Below are 19,885 nucleotides of genomic sequence, written 5' to 3'. Positions count from 1 at the left end.
GATTGGGTAAAGGATTGCTCTACAAAGGATTACTTCAAAGAAATCTCAGGCAATGGGTGTTTCGACAGAGAGGCAATTATAAATTGAACCGTGCATCTTTCCTCTACAGTTTTCACCCAAACACTTGGCAGTATTGGCCAGTACTGTTGTAATATTAAGCTGGTAGTTTATGATGCATATTGTACTTTAGTCTGTTTTTCACTTATACTTACATATATTAATGTAGATATAATGGTCAATTCCTATAAGTTTTACTTTCCACTCCAGTCACTGATAGTTGTATAACTGGAAACTCAATAAGAATACTATCAAATATATAGTGAATACCCCAGTAGGAATACTTGGGATTTCAGCCTGCTTCTACCTGTTCTGTGCTCTGCTATCAGGCATTACCCTCTGTTATGTGAAAATTAAAGTATATAGATAAGCTTGTTATAAAACAAGAAGTACTAACAGATGTTGATCTCCTGTTTTATGAAAACGAAGTTATTTAGGAAAAAGAGCTGACTAATAGAAAACGTGTCATTTTGGAATGGAGTCAGTTACAACTCATTTGAGGGGAAAAAGGGGGGTTTTAGCATGAAAAATATTAAATGTGAAATAATTAGGACAAACTTTCCATGTGTAAAAACATAACCTTGGACTCAGAATAAGAAGTACCCTTCCAAAGGGCATTTTTAAATAAAATCTATAATCTTTTCCAAATATAAAGTTAAAGAGATTTAGGATGATGATGAAAAAAAAATCATTTCTTTCATCGCTAAGAGCAGCAGAGCAAATAGAAAAACATTTGAAATGGGCATAGCCAATGTTCTGAAGTCAGTTCAGCACCAAAAATTCGTTGTGAGTCCACTAGTCTGAAAAATATTGTTAGAGGGAGAGAGCAACATGACTTACATTTAGACCTTAATGTTTTTTGCAGTGTTTCATATTTAGCTGTAAATCTCCTGCCAAGCCATTTGCCAATAACCTGCTGCAGGACTCTTTTTGCTGTCCACAATAGTCTGTTGTCTCTTTTTTGTTTCCCCTGGGACCAGCCCTAAGGTTGTCAGTAAAGGGAATTGTTCAATAAGGACAGATCCACTGCCAGAGTCCAGATGCTGCCAGAATGGAGCCTCTGTATCTGTGTATTTGGGTCTGCACCTTTGGGCTAGAGGACTCAAAAATATATTTCTTTCTCTATTTCTAATTCTAACTTGCAAAGGAAGTGACTATGCAGGATACGTGCTGTGGATTTAGGTGGTAGGATCTGTTCTCTAAATTCGCACACTGTCTGTTTGGAGGAACAGGTTACTGCACATTAACTGAGTGATGGCAGCTGTCCTCATGTCTGCTTTCAGCCTAGACCAACTGTAAAGAAATGTGAAGTAGTTTAGCCTGCAGTCTGAGTTAAGTCAGGCATGGATTTAAGGAGGCTTTAGCCTCTTCATTTGCCTGCCTGGCTGCACACACAAAAACACATCACATTCAACAGCTGTATACCTCTTTCATCCACCATTTAGGTCAGGATGTTTTTCATCCCTGCATTGTCATTTTCTACGGACTAAAGACACTCCCACAAACAGTCGTTATGGCTCAGCTGAAGTGTGAAAAAGTTTTACGCCACAATAACTTGATTGCCTATCTGAACTCTAATTCAAGACATGCTGCATTTGAAGTATCTGCTACAGTCATCAAACATCATCTCTTGGGGAAGTTTCTTTTGTACCAACTGTTTGCCCACAGAAGTGTCTCAGTAAGTGTCTCCAGTACTGCAGACACTCCAGCGTGAGGATCTTTTTAGAACAATCCCCAAAGACTTTTGCTGCATTGACATACTGAAGAGTTATTTAAATAGTGGTTTTAGATATATGATCCAGCTATGTACGGATATGCTAGGAGAGACTGACAGAGTCAAATAGTTGACTTCAACTTGCTCAGTGAAGGGTGTCATATGCTTCTCACCCACCTGCTTTTACACGTTGGCCTTCCACTGCCCCTTGTACAAGGGCATGTGATAATATATTGTAGCTATATACATAAAAAATAATCACTAACTTGGAATGTAGCTCCTGAGTTTACTCTCCAACTCACGTCACTTAACAGATCATCAGAGGTAGTTGGAGCGGATGAAAACTTCAGGTCTGTTTCCTTTTCTCCTTTTAGATAAACCACCAAGTAATGGGTTATCCCAGATTTTGCAGGACCCATGAGCAAGGCTTTGTATCCACTCCTCGCATCGAACAGCTTCTAGCTGCAGTGAATTAAAATCTTTGTGTTTCCCCCTAGTGCGAACACATCCACTCCTATTGCTTTTAATCTGAACTGTCCCTCAACAGCGCTGTGTAAAAAACAACACACCTATGCAGCTTCCCATCTTGCCTTACAGAAAACAAGCTCCTGTGAAGAAAGATCTTCATGTTTACTAAATTCACCTCTCACACAAATCACAAACGGGCCACAAATCATCAGAACACAACCCATCAGTGATATCAAGCAGTTTCCAGGTACCTGGCACGGCTTGAAATTGTAAGGAGTGGGAAAGAAAGCCAATAACCTCCTCTTGTTCCTGTGGCTGCACAGCAGAGAGCAGAAAAGTCTCCTTTGCTGCACGCTCCAACACAGATTTTGATGTTTGTAAAGCAGCTTAGCGTCAGTGCCTCTAAAACAAGCCCCTTCTCCTTACTGCGAGTAGTGTTAGCAGCGTGTGGCGTGGCTGAGAGCACACAGGAAAAGTTTGTGAATTGGCTTGCGCGGTGGTTTCCTTACTCTGCTGATTTAGCGGCTGGACAACCCAGCGCAGGCCCAGAGCATTTCATGTAACTTCTCTGAGCTTGTTTTAAATGGCGCTAATCGATCATCGAGGAAGCACTGGCTCAAAATGAACTATAACTTATCATCACAATCCCCTTGTAAATAACAAAGGTGGCATCCAATTAATTAGCTGAAAGCCTGAAGTATTGTAGATATGGAAAAAAATCACTTTCGGCTAATGCTTAATAAAATATCAACAAACTAATTAATTGGAATGAGTTATACACAAGCACTCATATCTATATTACATTGCCTGAGAAGAATAGTTTCTATCAAACTGTCAGCCTTTCACAATAAATAACTATAATAATAATAGCACAGCAGTGGTTCAGTTGTTAAGCATTCAGTAGAGCAAACTGTGTTTTCTGGTAGAGCATGTGATCCCAATGATTTCAAATACAATAGATTTACGGTGTCATAACTCAGATCAGACTCTGGTTAGTGCTTGGCTGGAATTTGAAGGATATATTCACATTCGCAGCATTGTGGGTTTATGCTAGTGTAGTTACACTAAAAATAATGAAGCCACACAAGCATTAGATGGGAGTTCCACAATAATGAGTCACCTTTAATGAGATGTCTTGAGAGACATTTTTATTAAATTATATCAGAAACAAAAGGTACAGAGACTGTGCAAGGCCCAGTTTTGGTTACAGTGTAGATTTACTGCAGTTATTTCAACAACAATTATAGTTCTCTTTCTATTAAGTATATTTCAGTTACATTTGCCTCTCAAGGATATTTCATTTCTTACTCTCCTCCTTTTTCTCCACCTCTGCACTGCGTGTTTTCAGTCTATCATTGGATTTGTTTCTAACGTCTGATAAAGAATCATGTTTCAAACATAAATACCAGAAACTGCCACAGACAAAATCTCAGAATAATCCTCTTGCTGCACTGAGTTTCATCATGCAAAAGTAAAAACGTTATGATACAATAATAGCTATATTTCTTGCAAGAATTGATGCAAATACCATTTAAATCAATGGAACCAACTAGTACTTTGGCTAAAGCTCATCAAAAACATTTCCCTCTCCTATAAGTAGTTGAAGGGAGATTAAAGTAATTTAATAGCAAATCTGTATGAAACAGTGAAACTTTCTTTGCTTTCATTATTTTGCACAAGAATTCAACAGTGAAAATACTCAGCAGAGAGTAGAGTAAGATCTACAGAAAAGGAATAAAAATTTGTCTGATTAATTTCATGTAGTTTAAGCCCAATTTTGCATATCTCAAATAGCAAGATTTATCATATATGTGACTATGTGATAGGATTGATAGTACTTAATTTATTATTGTAATCAAACTGGATTTTTCATTGGCCTTTTAGACACATTTTTTTCTGTCAATAGCATCAGGGCAGACCAGACTGACTCTTCTATTATCAGCAGAATTAGGCTGATTAGGCATGTCAAAAAGATCAATAGCTATTGTGACAATTTGCAGCTTGCTGAGTGCACTTATACAGAGTACTACTTAGAAAAAAAAAAGGACAAAACTTCTAATTAATGGTAATGGCTGAAGCAATGTTGTGCCAGAAATCTTATTTAGATTACTTTAAATATCATTGAGACCAAGCAAAATTTAGTCTTTTTGATGCACTGAACATTTTGGACTTCATTGAAATCTTGCTTTCTGTATCAGGGGAAACATGAAGCTCTTCATTCCTAAGACAAATGAATAGGTAAAATATTGTGTTCACTTGATAAATATCAGTGCAAGATGTTTGTACTTGAGCAAGCTAAGAAAGTCATTAGGGGCAGCATACCCGACAGATACTAATGTGTTGCACCTTCCAAAGCTGCAGTAAATCTAATAACCTGTGACTGAAAAAAATTGAGAAAGTAATAAAAGCATGTCATGAAATCAAAAATTGTAAGAAACTTCCTGACATGCCCTTTTGTTATATTTAATATATGCAATAGCACAGTAGACTTCTTTGTTGTTCACACGCTGTTGTACGAGTGAGTCATTGAAAAGGCCTTGCTACCAGCTCCTCCTCCCCATTTTTTCTGGCAGTTGATTTCTCAGAGGAAGACTTCCTAAGTGGTGTTCAGGGTTTTAACCAGGTTATTCCTGACTGACTACATAATATTTTTCTAATTGTTATTTACATCCTATCCCCTACATACCACATGGGAACCTCTAGAAAATGCAAGCACTGTTACCATGCACTTTGTGTCTCTTTCTACCAGACTTTCCTGCCTGTAATTGCATATTTGTAAAATGAATGAGCAAAATAATTTCTTCACCTTTCACATCTATTCCTCTGAACCTGCTCTACATTATCTAGTCCCCAATTGAAAAAAAAAAAAAAGCTCAAAAGCATAAAACTTTTAAAACATTTATAATGTAAATAATATAATTAATTTACAGCCACTAGAATCTTACAGAGTTGACGCAAAAGAGCTTGAAAAGAATGTTTTTTTCTTCTGTTTATTTTTTTTTAAGCAAAATATGGGGAATCGGAATGTTTGGGTCTCATTCTCAGCTTTGCCACCGAGCCAATGCATCTCAGCAGATTGCATGTGCATGTAGACTCAGGCCCTCTTTCTGAGGTCAGACCAATAGGTGCCTTTGGCCCTACAGCCAACATGTGGGAAAGGAGCACTCCCCAAATATTATTTTTACCCAAATATTATTATTTTGTTGAACAACATTGAATATAGTCTTCAATGAATTTATTTTACTTTTTCATTGCACCCTGCCATCAGTATGACCTGCCTGAAGTTTCAGACATCATTTAACTTCCTACTTTTTCTGCTAAGAATTATTAGCATGGCCTCTCTTGTTGAGGTCTTCTATATGCAAGGCAATTCAGGACAGATCCCTTCAGATCCAGCAGGGTGAATAGTAATAAACCTTGCCAGCAGCTTCCAGCATAATGCCCAGGCACATATAGCAAGAGCAGGCAATGTGTGTCATCTTCTCCCCTTAAAGGGGGCTTATAAGAAAGATGGGGATATATTTTAGTAGGGCCTATTGCAATAGGACAAAGGGTAATATTTTTAATCTAAAAGAGGGTAGATTTAGACCTGATATAAGGAAGAAATTCTTTACAATGAGGGTGGTGAAACACTGGCACAGATTGCCCAGAGAGGTGGTAGATGCCCCATCCCTGGAAACATTCAAGGTCAGGTTGGACAGGGCTCTGAGGAACCTGATGTAGTTGAAGATGTCACTGTTTATTGCAGGGGGTTGGATTAGATGACCTTTAAAGGTCCCTTCCAACCCAAACTATTCTATGATTCTATGATTCTGTGATTCTTCTACACCCTGTTAATCCCACTGAGCACAGAAGAACTACCCATGTTCGGCAGTTTAAATGGGGTACACCCTTTCTGAGAAAATAAATGGGTATAAATACTAAACAGAGGGAGTTTTTTGTTTGCTTTACTTTCTGAGAACCATTGTAAGAAATGGTCACAAAATTCTGGTATTCAGACTAACCTAAGCAATGGCTGGTTATAGCCCAATGCTGCATGAGGCTAGTCCTAAGTACACTCATTTAGCAAGTGCCTGTCAATAGAGAGCACCAGCTTGCATGTGGGATTTACAGCCTCACAGAAGTTTGGCGATACGTCTATTTGGAAACACTAGTATGGGTGACATCTTGGCAGTATATCTGATACGTAAAAGAATTTCTTATTACTTCTGCACCGCTTGGTATGTTTTAATGTTTTTTAGAAATTGTCTAAGTGCTTTGCGTCAAGCTCATGCACTGCCTTCCTGTGGACCTGTGTTTTGAAAGGGTAGCTTGTGTACTTTCTGTATTTTGGGGGAAAGGGGAACTCTGCTGTTTGTTGACCCACTGTCAGTAGATTTATCATTATTTAGTATGCATTATTCATTTTTGTGCTAATTTCACTTTGAGTTTCTTTAGGGTTTGGGTTTTGTTTGGTTTTTTTTCTTTTTAGGTAGGGCTATGTGTTTATCTTAAGCTTTTAGGTAAGAATAAGATAGTCATGGGGCTTGATGTTTCTGAGACATCAAAATATTTAATTTTAATGGCTCAGCTTCAACCGTCAAAAACAACTGTCGTCCCTCCAGTTTAAAAAAAAAAATCAAAATACAAAAAGCAACCAACTTGTGAATTGATTCAGAGGCAAATAATGTTGTCAGATGAGGCCAAAAATTCTTTCAGATGTGTAAACAAAATACTTGCCTAAATGAGCTGAATTCCTCTCTGATATAACATAATTAACCTTAATATTCAGTACTAGCAGCCTGGTTATGTTTATTCTATCTAAGTAAATCAGAACTAGCTCCACAGATTTTGCTAGCCTAAAATTCATGAGAGTCAACCTCTGAGTGCAGTACCGAAATGGGGACAGCCAAACACTTACCACCCAGAAGCAAACCTCGATCTCTTTTCAGGGAAGGATGGAGGCTTTTAAAAAAAGATGGCAAGCTTTTTGCTGTAACTTGTGTCTGGTGAAGAAACATCAGATTTAACTGAAGTAACTCACCACTTCAAATATGAATACTGATTTCAGTTTCCACCCCTGAATATTTTTGCCAATTTAATTTTCACTAATTCTAGTGGAGTCGTTCTTCTTTTACCTCCCTGTATTTTGGTTTATTCCAGTAGACTTTGGATGATTTGTGAAAGGTGCTAGGTTGGGTATGGTTCACTCATTATTTGCAGCCAATATTCCCCAGTCCCATGTAGAGAGAACAGGCATCAGAATAGTAACCTAGCGTAGATAGCAGTACGAGGTACAGTGGGAAAGTGGTGAGAGAACAGGAAGGGGACACTGGTGTTTTCTAGACTCTCACTGGGACACTGAAATCCTCCGCAACAATTCAGGCCAGCCATTGGGTCTGTGTTTGGCTATGGATTTGAGCCTATCAGCTCATCCTCAAATTCTTAAATTTAACTGAAATTGAGCAATTGCCATGCATCACACATTTTTCCTGGTGTGTCAGTCTTTGAAAGTAAATAGCTTTAGTTCCCCCAGAAAACACTCATTTCACAGGCTTTATCAGTATGCTTGAGCCTCAAGAATGCTGAATGAAAAACCCTCAAAGGAAACATTTTTCTGTTGAAATCTTCATGCAAGTAAAGAGGGGTAAACACTGAAAAGCCGAAAGGTTGTTATTTTTCCGTATAAAAAGACACAAATTTTAAATGTTTTTATTTTTTTCAGTACAAATTGCAGAGCCACTGCAGTTAGTGACTCAATTATTCCAAAAGGTCTCCGTTTTTTGAGAAAATATAAATGTGTTACTAAAAAGATTTTCTGCATGATTAATACCAAAACATGAAAGGCAGATTGAATTTATCTGTACATAGGCATTTATGGACCTCAGAAAAGGGAAGTTATTTAGAAGGTGATAGAACTGTAATTGCCATTTCAACAAAAAAGCAATCAGTGAGGAATAAAACAAGCTCAGTCTGCCAAAATGAAGATTTGGAAGTTAATCAAATGCCATCTTAGCCAGCCTGTTATGCTGATATGTGTATCTGAAGTTTCCAAATTGTTGTTGCTATTGATTTCTAAAAGTACACTACAGTTTTATAATGTCTTTCAAAAAGAGTAAGTTGTGTTCCAGCCCCAATAAACAGAGAATCAAAAGGCTAAATTATTCTCTGCTTCCTCTTTGCAGGGTTATACTAACCCCTTCTCAGCTATTAGATAATTCTGCACCATTTGCAGACCACAATGTAACCCTGAGTCCACCATTTTGCTTTGTAATTTTTATTTTTAACAGAATGTCTCTTGAAATCCTCACAAAACAAAAATGTTATCCACTACTATGCACTTTACATTCAAATAAGTATTATGCAGAAAAACACCAAGTGAAAGCCATTTAAAACAGGTCCAGATTTTATAGTCATTTCCATTTGGATCACATTCCCAGACCAAGTCTTTCACAGGCAACAGTCTTTCTCAGGTAACTCTACATCCTGTATGTTTAACTGACTATCTTAATCAGTGCACTATTGTCACCATTTAAGCATCCGTTCTGCGTCATTGTTAGTCTCATCCCTCTCCTCCTTCCTATGTTTTACTCCAAGCTTTCCCGGTATCTCTGTCATCTCACGCTAAATGCTTCCAACTGCTTCCTCCAGCAAGCTCTCCTCCCCATTCCTTCTCTATTAATTTGCTTTTTACCTCGCTCCATCTGGTCTTTAGATTGAGTAAAACTTCTGCCTCCAAGTAACTGAAAAATCTCTGGTTGATTAGATAGGACATTGCTGATCTCATTACCATCATTGCATACAATTTCTTTTTCCTGCATGGGTGCACTTTGTTTTTTGATACCTACCTAAACTCTAATTTGGCAATACTGGGAAAGTTTAGCAGGTGCTGTCTGTGTAATTAGTTTAAGGTAGCTCTAGTACTACATAAGCTCCTACTTTCATATATTTTAAAAACGTACTACTTAAAGTGTAGACATAGTGAGTGGCCTCAGGTACAAGTTTTAGTAGTTCCTTTATACATTAAGCCCTGTGTTCAAACCTGCACCCTTGGCATTGGTAGGACAGGAACTATTGCCTTCGGCATTCATGCTAATTGGACCACCACCTCACACCAGGCAATTCCTACTCATCACACTGAGCAGAGGTTAAATCAGTAGAAATTTTATTCTACAACTTTTTGACAGAACTCTGCATCCTAAAACCATCTCCTTCGTGGCATTCAGAATGATCAAGGACGATCCTTACCATGGATCCTGCTAACACGGTTAGACTTGCTTCTCATTGAACAGGCCCAATCCTAAGAAGCAGAAAACACCTAGTGATCTCCAATGAGAGTCATACCTCTGGGAATTCGCTATTAATATCCACTCATATTCGGGGTTAAAGGAAAGTAGGACATTTTACCTTTTGCTATATTTGGCACTGGATCCCAAGAAGGTGTTGAGTTGCTCTCAAGGCACACCGGTATGAGCTGAGGGAGCTCTGAGCAACAGCATCAGTGAGGCCTTACGGCATTTGGTTTGGCTTTCATGCTATTCCCAATCTCACCTCGTATCAGCCAAGAGAGAACATGAAATGGAGTGGTGGTGGTGGGAGCCACTTCACGTGGGGTAGTCTTGTGAACGTATTGTGGGTAAAGGCTTCAGGGCAGCGAGTGTTGCAAAAACATCTTCCCACCTTCCCACCTCTTCCACATTCTCCTGCTTGGAGATGCTGCAGCCCACCCCACGCTCTGCAGAAAGTCCAATGCCTCCAGCTTCAGATCCCTTCCACTGTCACCAGAAACTACACTACCAGTCTCTGTGTCTTCTCCTACAGCTAAAAAGGACCTTGTAGAGGAAGATTTTGCTGCAAAAAGCATAGAGTAAGAGGAAAACCGACAAAGTGAGGTGGACAGATCCACTTTTTTCCCTCCTCCTCCTCCTTGCTGCCCTCATAGGCCCTCTCAACAAAGCTCTCAAATGACCATGGTGATTCTAATCCCAAAGTCGTTCCTTCAGCCTTACACACCTGACCGTCATCTCAACAGCAGCATGTCCTCACTGGCACTCTCCAAATATTAGATTCTGTCCCCATCACTACACCCAACTATATTCATCACAAATCTGCCTACACAGGACTCTGAGAAAGAAAAGATACATTGGTCTAGGGGAAAAATCAGTATTTGATAGGACTATCTCATTCTTCCTGCTGATTTTTATTGGGCAAGCAAGCGAAACAGAGCATTTTAATACAAAGGAGCTGATAGAAGTTTGTTTTCACTGATGAGTAAAACAGCCATTCTCACATGTACTCACATAAGTACTAACACTTCAAAGCAATTAAACTGTTCACTGAGCAGAAAAACGATTCTGTAGTGTTTTCAGCAATTAAAGTATGATTGACAGAGTACAAAAGATAATGATTAGGTTTCATCATTTGAAGAAAGGTTTAAAGAAGGTGCAACTGCTTCCTTTAATTATTCTTTATTAATATTTACCAAACTCTATAATTCCTCCCATTTGTTATATGCAGTAAGTATTCTATCACTAGGTCATTAAAAAAAGTTTTGCTTTAGTGCCATAATTTTGTCTGTCATGTTTTACAAGTGTTACGAGTGACAGCAGCAAACCCATAATGCACATTCATACTCCCCTGCTAACACCTACTGAACTCAGCGTTTACATTTCATATGGGGGCATTATACTAAATCACCTATATAACTGTGTTACTTAATCAGAGATTTCATGCTTTAAATCAAGGGACAAAGCGCAAGGTGTATTTCAAATGAACACTGCTGTGGAGTCAATGTGATAGCTAATACAAATTCAAGGTTCTTTGGTAAGCCCTGTTCGTTGCTTGTGGATTTCCATTCATGATGATGAATGCTGTGTTAAAGCCAATAGAAGCCCGTGCCCCCATGGTACCTTACAAACATAAATTACTGGCTTTTGCACTCAGTGTGAGCTGCCTGCTTAACAGAAAGGAAGGATATTGTCTTGAGTTAGACGCAGCAAATAAACAGAATGGCATTCTGTAATGCATCCTGATTTTTCTCATTTTAGGGAAATAATCTGGATCAATAATGGCTAACCAAGATTTGGGTGGGTTTTTTTTAAAAGTCTGTTCTGAAAACAGATTCAGTTTTTCACCTCCTTGGCTGTCCAGAAAGTACATTTCATGATCAGAAAAAATTATTGGAGATGAAACAGGGTATGCTATCCTAAAGGGCATAATAGTGGCATCCGTGGACCTGGATTCAGTATTCTCAGTTGTACAGATAACAGTGTAAGAGTGAGTATCAGATGCAATCAAAGCAATCATGCTATGACTGCAGTTTGAGGTAGTGCAAGTATGAGGACCAGTGTTGTGAGTGAAAGGACAGTGCAGCAGCTGCATTTTAATGGGACTTGCAGTTGTTTTGCAGAAAGTGATGTATGGCAGTCACATAACCCACTGCCGAAGACTAGTCAGACACCAGCAGCAACCTGGGAAGGTGTCAGGCATTGAGTCTCCTACTCAGCAGAAGCCTGGCAGAGGTAGAAATGTGATTTTAGAAACCAAGCAATGGTCAGAATTAGCTTCAGATGCCTCCCTTACAGCTATTAAACTCAAAAGTCCGATCTTAAGAATGGATTTGTCTGGCAGGAAAAAGAGGCAGGAGAGCAAGCGGATTTTGACGCTTTGGGTTTTAAGCTCATGTGTATGTGTGCACCATCATCTATCCATACACTTTTTAGCTACATTATCTGGGAATTTCTAAGATTAATGTTATCATGAAAGCCATTCAGAGAAGTTGATTGCTTAAAAGCAGATGCATTTTGTCAGACGAACATCTTGCATATACTTGTTGGATGCTCTTATTGCATATAGTTATTGTAGGGTAAACCATACAGTAAATTCTATAACGTCCATATTCTGTGCTACATTTCTCTGAAATACAAAGGAAGACATTAATCATGTACATCTTTTGTGTCATTTAGTTGTGGTGCATTCCTAATACTCCCTCCCAAGGACATATGCTGAATTTACGCTCTCATGTAGTAAGATTTATTCCTGTACATCTAGGTCTGGAAGATAAGCATGGTAAAGAAAATCCAGCACACTTTTCCCACAAAGCCTGTGAGAAAGAATTTGGATATTTATGGGGAACAAGGAACATATCCTGTTGTTTACCCTTTTTCAGAACTGTAAGGAAGAACAAATAAACCAGAGCAGGGAAGAGGCTGAGCTCTGTTTGGATCCAGCTAGCAGTGGATCGTGCCTCCTGCAGACAAATAAAGTCCACCTGAATGAGTTTAGGAAAGCCAGCAGCATCCCCCCCTGCCACAGAAGCAGTGGTCACCATTACAGTTTCCAGCTGCTTGGGGAGGATGGGGAGAGGCGGGTGGCCCACGTCATTCTAAAGGCATGGTGCCTGCAGGTCTTCACCATATATCGAGTTTGCCTTCTCATAAAAGGCTTTTAGGAGAAATACAGAGTGCAAACTATTCCTACTGCATCGTGGTTGGTGACTACGAAGCACAGAGCTTAGAGGAAATGGTCACCTGGCAGATGATCGGATGGCCAGGATCTCCCACAAAAAACGTCCTTTACATGCAGGGCATTCTTAAAGATCTACAGATGTAAAGACTGGAATTATCTAGGCTTTGAGGGGAGGTAAGTGATAAAACCATTAAACCTCTAAAAGACAAGATGGAAAACTCTAGATTTTTACTGAATTTTATCTGATTTACTCCATCATTTTTAGTGATTATAGTTTGGGGGCCATTAAGTAGAACTGCACTTTAATTTAGTGAGGTGTTTAATATTTAATGTTAGCTTTCCAATGTTATATACATTGTAATAGTGTTAAAGTTAAAATTAATTGAATCTAGTATAATTTGAGTCTGGTAAAAATGCTAGAATGAACATACTGGAACTATAATAACAGTAGCAACAGCATTTCTGAAAAACTGAAATACAGTGTTATGCCCAAGATGAGTGTTTCCAATAGCTCATGCTCAAAAACCTACGCAGATAGGGAAAAAAAACAGCAGAAATAATTTCAGGTGGAAAATGAACCAATAAATATTCCATAACCTATCTCCAGCTTTTTTCAGAGATTATGATGGCAATTAGGACAGTATATACTGTTTCTCTGATATTGTCTACAGCTGCCAAGGCTATATGCTCAGTTGGGTTATTCAATTCTTAAAATATATTATGTTCAAATCACGATTTCTAAAGTGGTTTTCTGTTAGAACTACATCAAATGAAAGCCATATTGCTGGCTTAAATGTAATTCAGTTCATCCTTGTTGTGTCAGGATGTTTTTTATATATATAACGGGAAGGAAATGAAAAGATTAAAAAAAACATTAGTCATCATGAGGTTTTTTAATATCATCAGCACTAACATAAAGCCCGCTGATAAATTGCACGCTATCGAGAAGAAAGAAATAGAATAAAATTAGTATTACATTACACTAGATTAATCACAGCCCTGGGTTACTGTCATTCTATGGAAAATAAAAGCTTGACTATTTCAGATTTTAAAGTTTCTTCTCAGCCTTTAAGGTTATTTGCCTTAAGAGGGAAATAACAAGCCCAGGTACTGAAGGAAGAACACAAGATTTTGGGCTGGTGGGGTTGGTAAATTTTTATCATTGTTTCCAAACAACAGGAAAGCAGCATTGATGACTGGAATCCAGATGGTTAGCAGTAACACTTCATAATAGTAACCTAATGAAGCTTTTTAGTGCTGGTGACAGGTAAATGCTTGAAAGGTTTATGGCAAGGAAAAAGCTTCAATAAATAACTTGAAAATCCATCTCTCTTCTTCCTTGCGTAATTATTGCTTTTTATAAAGGCATAATGGAACGGCAAGGCATAGGTGAAGAAAAGGCTAGAAAAGAGGAACTCTCTCTGGAGCTAATAGGATGTACAGTGGGATTTTTTTTACTTCTTGTGAGATGAATAGCTACTTAACAACCATTAGGCCTCTCTCAGACTTAAGGGGAGAATTTAAAAATCTTTTTCATGTAGTTAAGTCTGTCCAGGGATCAGGAGCTAAAAATAGAGGACATGAATATTTTTCTCTATGCAAGTAAAGAATAATAGTTTCAGGATATTTTAACTGAAAGAAGAAAGTTCTGGGATCTCATACATGAGCTTTTCTCCCTGTTACCTGTGAAGAGCACAACCAGAAATCTGGTGCTGCCTGTGCAACGAGGGAGAAATCTGATGGCTGGCTGTTTCAAAGGGCAGGGGGCCAGTCCTGTAGGGATTCTGATGTTTCTGATAAAACCTTTTTCACTGGAAAACCAGGTTTCAATAAATGGAAATTTTAACAGAAAACATCCTTTTTTTTTCTGGGGAGGAAAAAGGCAGACTTAAAAATCACTGAAGGAGGGGGAAATTGATTGAAAAGAACATCTAGAAATTTTTCAGGTTTTAGTCAGAGGTGCAGTGGGTTTTGTCAGCTGCTTTCAGTTATAGAAAATGATACAACAAAAAAAAAAGTGAAGAAGAAATTGACTGAAAGATATTTTTCCTGTCAAAAGTAAAAAAACCTTATGTTGAGAATTTCACTTAAAAAAAGAAACCAGCTATTTCTGTTACCATTTTCTACTGTCAATTTTCCAAACAGATGTGATTGGGAAAGTGTTGTCAGTTTTTCTGTGGGTAGGTGGAGCTGGTATGTCTTATGCTCCCCTGCAGCATCACTGAATGCCTAGTTGAAGCTGGTAGCATTAATGGGTCACATAGCAGGACTCTCACATTTTTAGATGCAACCTGCCTCCAGCCCCTACTGGAAGAATGACCCTCAAAAGTGTTGGCTGACACTGGATTTTTGCTGTTTCACACTGTGGCTGGTAAAACAACAAAAGAAATCAAAGGATATGCAATTAAAGCCTACGGCATGTACACAACAACAATAATAAAATAGACAATGTCAAAAGGGGAGCCACTGAGGAAAGATCCGTCAATCTGGTAACTATAAGCATTGTTGAAAGCACACAGTCAATGTATATGTTCTGCAATGAGGTATATAAACAGTGCTATGGGACCAAAGCAAAGATCCTATATGCAATTTATTTAGATTGAATGCTATTATGCAAATAAAGCATTTCATTGCAAAGCAGCTAAGATACATTCTTCTATTTTCTGCTGCTAAAATAGAAATTTTTCAGCAGTTGTTCGCATAGCATTATTGAGGGGAAGTATACTTCAACCTCAACAGCTCCTGCTTGATTCACTGTGGTTATTTTGGGCCCTGCAGTCTAAATTAGGACTGTTGCACAGTCCTGATTGTCCACTGCTGCAGGCACATGACTTTTCTTTTAGCCCTCAAAGGTTTAAGGTGGGAAAGTCTGATAGATATCGATATTTGATTGATTTGTGAAAAAGCCAAGTCATAGTCCTCTTCCCTCTTTTCCCCAGTTGTCTTGGCTTCCTTTTGAGATTCTGCTGGAGGAAATTCTATGCCTTCATACTAAAGTGAACATTTCATTTCTCAGTTTCTACAGATCAAGTGATGAGATGTCATGTGTGAACCCCCTGAAGGCTGAGAAGAGAAACTCTGACTTCCCCACAGAAAATTGTGAACTGCGGTTTCTTACTGGCTAGCAACACCTTTGATTCAATTTGTATGAAAACTCAATTTACTTATTAAAATGGACGTTATTGTTCAAATATTCGAAACTCCATTTCTTATATGTTCTAAGCTGTACAATTGTCAGATTTTTATGGTTTAGATTGTAAATGTGTTTTTCTCTGGCTAATTATTGGTATTATTTTTTTAATTTTGATGTCTTAAAGGCCAATGTACTGTATCATAATAATATGAAGGACATATTTAACAGGTGTGGGAAACACTGTATACAAATGTATATTTGTAAAAGCTATTTTTATGATTAGCATGTTTTACTGTTTTACCATATTTAGAGTCAGGTGATATTGCACTTCTTTGTTTACAGCTTAATTCAAACAAGATCACAATTAAATAAATTGTATGGTATTTTCCATTATTTTATTTATTATATTCGTCATTGGAAATAATTATGTTTATTAATAGGGATAGCTGCTAAAAAGTGAAAATGTCAAAATAAGAGAGCAATCCTTGATAAACTGTAAATTGGATCCTCCTATAAATCCCTTTCTTCAGATAAGCACTCTCTGTGATGCCATTCATCAGACAGTTGTTACAGCTGTTCCTGCAAGTCTCTAAAGGCAGTTTGTTGTTACCATATGGAAAGTTTACATGACAGTCAGTCTCCTGTCTAGCCAGGTAAATTACTTACAGACTGCCAATATCTGACAACCTGAGTTAGCCTACTGATTACTTTTAGGTTTATTTTCCGGCAGTAGTCTTTCCACTTCTGAACCCCTAAAGCCCTCCTATAAGCCTGGAAAGTTGGAAAATTAATTATTACAGATGTTGTAGGGGGAATCTCAGTATAGAATTTCTTAATAAATCATATTTCCTTTCAAACAGAATGGATGCATTATTTCTCTTGTGTTACTGAGATATTAAGGGTATCAAAGTATATATGATACAGGCACAAGGTCGTCTTCTCTAATGAAAGTACCAACTTGTTCACCATCCCAAAGCTAGACCTCCTTAACACTGCAGATGACATGAAACAAGGAATTGATATTTATTTATCTACATCCATATGTGAAATATGCTCCTATAGAATGAGACATGTCTTTAAAGTGATTAGGGGAAAAATCATTTAATAGCTACGGCCTTCCAAGAGGGAGAGACATTAATTTAAGAAGTACCTTACACAGTCAAATAGAGCTCAGAGCCAGCTGTGTGCCAGTCTGCAGCACAGAGCCCTGACGTCCACTGATATCCGTGGCCACAGGTATTTGGTATTTGGTATCATCCAGCACCACAAAGATGAACCCTTGTCTTGTCCTTTCAATCATTCTCTGTAGGCTGAAAGCAAGAGAAAAATAAAGGTACCAGAGAGACTCGTTAATAGATCAAACTTTCAATTTCTGTAAAAAACAGCAGTTTCTGAGATGATAGGTTCACCTCAAACTGTGGGGGTATGAGGAGGAGGGAGCTCAAGGTCTCCGGTCAGAGTTCCAGCAGGGGGACCGTCATCAAGGAAGAACTGATATTCTTCAAACATTTGGAAGAAGAGCATACGTTTGAATTTAATTATCTGTTACTGAGTGGGAATTTACTTCGCTAGGAGACTATGTAACATAGCACTCTCGGTTATGTTTGTGTATCTTATATTTAGCTTGTCTATTGTCTGTGGAGTTACATGGTTTACCTAAGTGCTGAGTAGTACCTAGCTACTTAATTAAGGAAAGAATAGTATAAGTACTTACGCCTGAGCATAAAGAATCACAGCTTCAGAATCCACCAAGGCTGATTCTCCCAGAAAAGTGCAGCAAAAAATATTACTTCTGTGTAAGTGAAATGTTAGGTCAAATCAAAGGGTGAAATATTTCTCTACTTTCTATCTATTAGTATAGGTTATGATCATTTTTAACTGTAAAAATGCAAAAAGAATTGCCATTTTGGGATCTCCATCTTTGGCTGACAGTTAAAAAAAAAGAACTCCAAATCTTAGCAGCTAAATGGGCATTTTGCCCATTTCAATTATGTAAACTCTTGGCTGACTTAAAAGATGCAGAATGTCATCCAAGGAGATCAGTTCTGATGTTGGTGTTAATAAACTACGTATGAGAAACAGCTAGGTGCATCATCTCTTCACCACCTCCATTCCAAATGAGCTAATAATCACAGAAAGCACTCTTAGATTTTTACAAATTCTTTCTAATCATTACCCTTAGATTATATATTCACAGAAATAATTGCACAGTCATAACTTTGACACTGTTTCACACCACAGTTTAAGTCCTGAATATATTTTGAACACAAAAAGACACCTCTAATAATACCATGAGGCACCACTTCATTTGCAAGCCAGAAGCTTGCAGTCGATTACTAGAAAGGTTTCTTAATGGCATGTTTGCTTCAAATCACTACAGAGGATGCCGGTAGCTTCAACAGAGCTTGATAGTTCTCTACTTTTCATGTATGCGGTATGCTCGGTGTTGTTTGCCATCACTACCTATACTTGTTTTACATGGGTTTTGTCAGTTGTGGGTTTTTTTAACATTGCTCATCCCTTGCAATATGGAAGAATAGGAAACATAAAGGATCTTGTCAATCGGTTTGGATAGTCAACAGTCTTATAAAATCCTTTATGGACAGTCCTGAATTAAACCAATTCATTTTCTACACAGACCTATACGCTCTGTGTATTTCAGATATTTGTTTCAAAGCTGTGCAGCTGCATGAATGGAAAATATTTACTAAAAAGCTTTAAAGTTTGGATCAAGAAAAAATATTTTTACTTTTGTAAACTCTTGTATTACATATTGTTGTGGTTCTTATTAGTTTTCTCTGTAGATCCATTTTTAGTTCTGAAAAATTGTTGTACTTAAACTATGTAGATAGCTACAATCTTGTAAGCAGACATATTTTTAATAGGTGCCACTGCAAGTTAGAATTCAAACATTCAGGGTTTGCCCATGTAGAGCAGATTGATGGTTCATTACAGTTTTCTTTAAAATGTTGTAACATAATTTTTACATGTCTGTAAATAAATATTTTCTCTGATTTATGCACTAATTCAGTTTTGTAATTTCTTCTCTTAAAATGTGGCTCTATTTCTGTCATGGAAAAATACCATTTAAAGCTTTGCAATACAACTGTGCTTCACAAACTTTCCAAGCAGAACAAACAGAAACAGGCATCCATAGAATGAAGTACTTATCTCAAGTAAGTAGATGGAGAAAAATGTGGTAAATACTGCTATCATTTTAACAGTTTGAGAAATTTAAGTGCCAGTCCTGTGTTAAAAAAAGACTGAGAAGAAATGTGACAAACTTCCTAAAAAGAGGAAATTCTTCAGTGGGGTGAGAGAAAAAGAGAGGCCCAGTGGTGATATTTCATTGAATTGGAGAAATGCATTTTCTTCATCTTGGAAGCTTCTAAGTTTCATGAATCACTAAAGTAACATGAATATATCTTATGAAAATCATGTTAATAATAGTTATAAGTTTCTCTTCAGTTTTCAAACATACTTTTTATTCATAGTTTATTATTCCAGTCACAAGGTGCTATGCCAGATTTTGCACAAGTTTGTGAACTTTATAAACTACTTATTCTTGTAATGCATGATACAGGGCCAATTCCTAATTCAGAAAGAACCCTGCTACAGATTAAATAGTAGCCGATTAAAATAATATCTAATTTTTTTTAGTAGAGAAGGTAGCCTGAGAACTTCAAAAGTTTCTGGTTTCCATGTTCAGAAGAATCCTCAATAGTCTAGAAAATTTAAATAAGGAATACATCTGATTTGAGAGGAAAGAGGATAATAAAGTAAGATAATTTCATTTTCTGTACTTGTCTGTCAAGATCTTATGTAATAAACATCATCAAAAAAATTCACTTTGATAATCTTAAATTCTGTGTTGGATGATACTGGGCACAAGGGCAATTATTACTGAAATTAAGGCATCAATCAGCCAAGAATAAGCAGGGAGAGCATCCTGCAGTGCTAGATGGATAAAACATCAAACAATCTAACATTTTATGGGCAAAGGAGCAATACATTACAAATCTTTTTGGAACAGAGAAGTACTTAACCCTTTGCATGATTAGTAATAA

At 37.6% G+C, this 19,885-nt stretch overlaps 1 protein-coding gene across 8 annotated transcripts in view; it reads left to right on the top strand.

The window, feature by feature from the left end:
* The window catches only part of RALYL (RALY RNA binding protein like), a 427,011-nt gene extending 408,169 nt beyond the window's left edge, over positions 1–18,842 (top strand). For 4 of the 8 annotated variants that reach the window (XM_075141581.1, XM_075141580.1, XM_075141586.1 and 1 more), the window contains one exon: positions 15,702–18,834. In XM_075141581.1, the coding sequence (XP_074997682.1) occupies positions 15,702–15,719 (18 nt within the window). In that variant the 3' untranslated portion in view covers positions 15,720–18,834. Of the gene's footprint in view, positions 1–15,701 lie in introns of all 8 variants that reach the window. The other 4 variants (XM_075141585.1, XM_075141587.1, XM_075141584.1 and 1 more) reach the window with 3 other exon arrangements.
* Positions 18,843–19,885: the final 1,043 nt, after the last annotated feature.

This window comes from Calonectris borealis, chromosome 2, assembly GCF_964195595.1.
Source record: "Calonectris borealis chromosome 2, bCalBor7.hap1.2, whole genome shotgun sequence".
Classification (NCBI taxonomy): Eukaryota; Metazoa; Chordata; class Aves; order Procellariiformes; family Procellariidae; genus Calonectris; species Calonectris borealis.
Note: the sequence above shows the minus strand (reverse complement) of the source record. Positions and strands in the feature narration are given on the sequence as shown.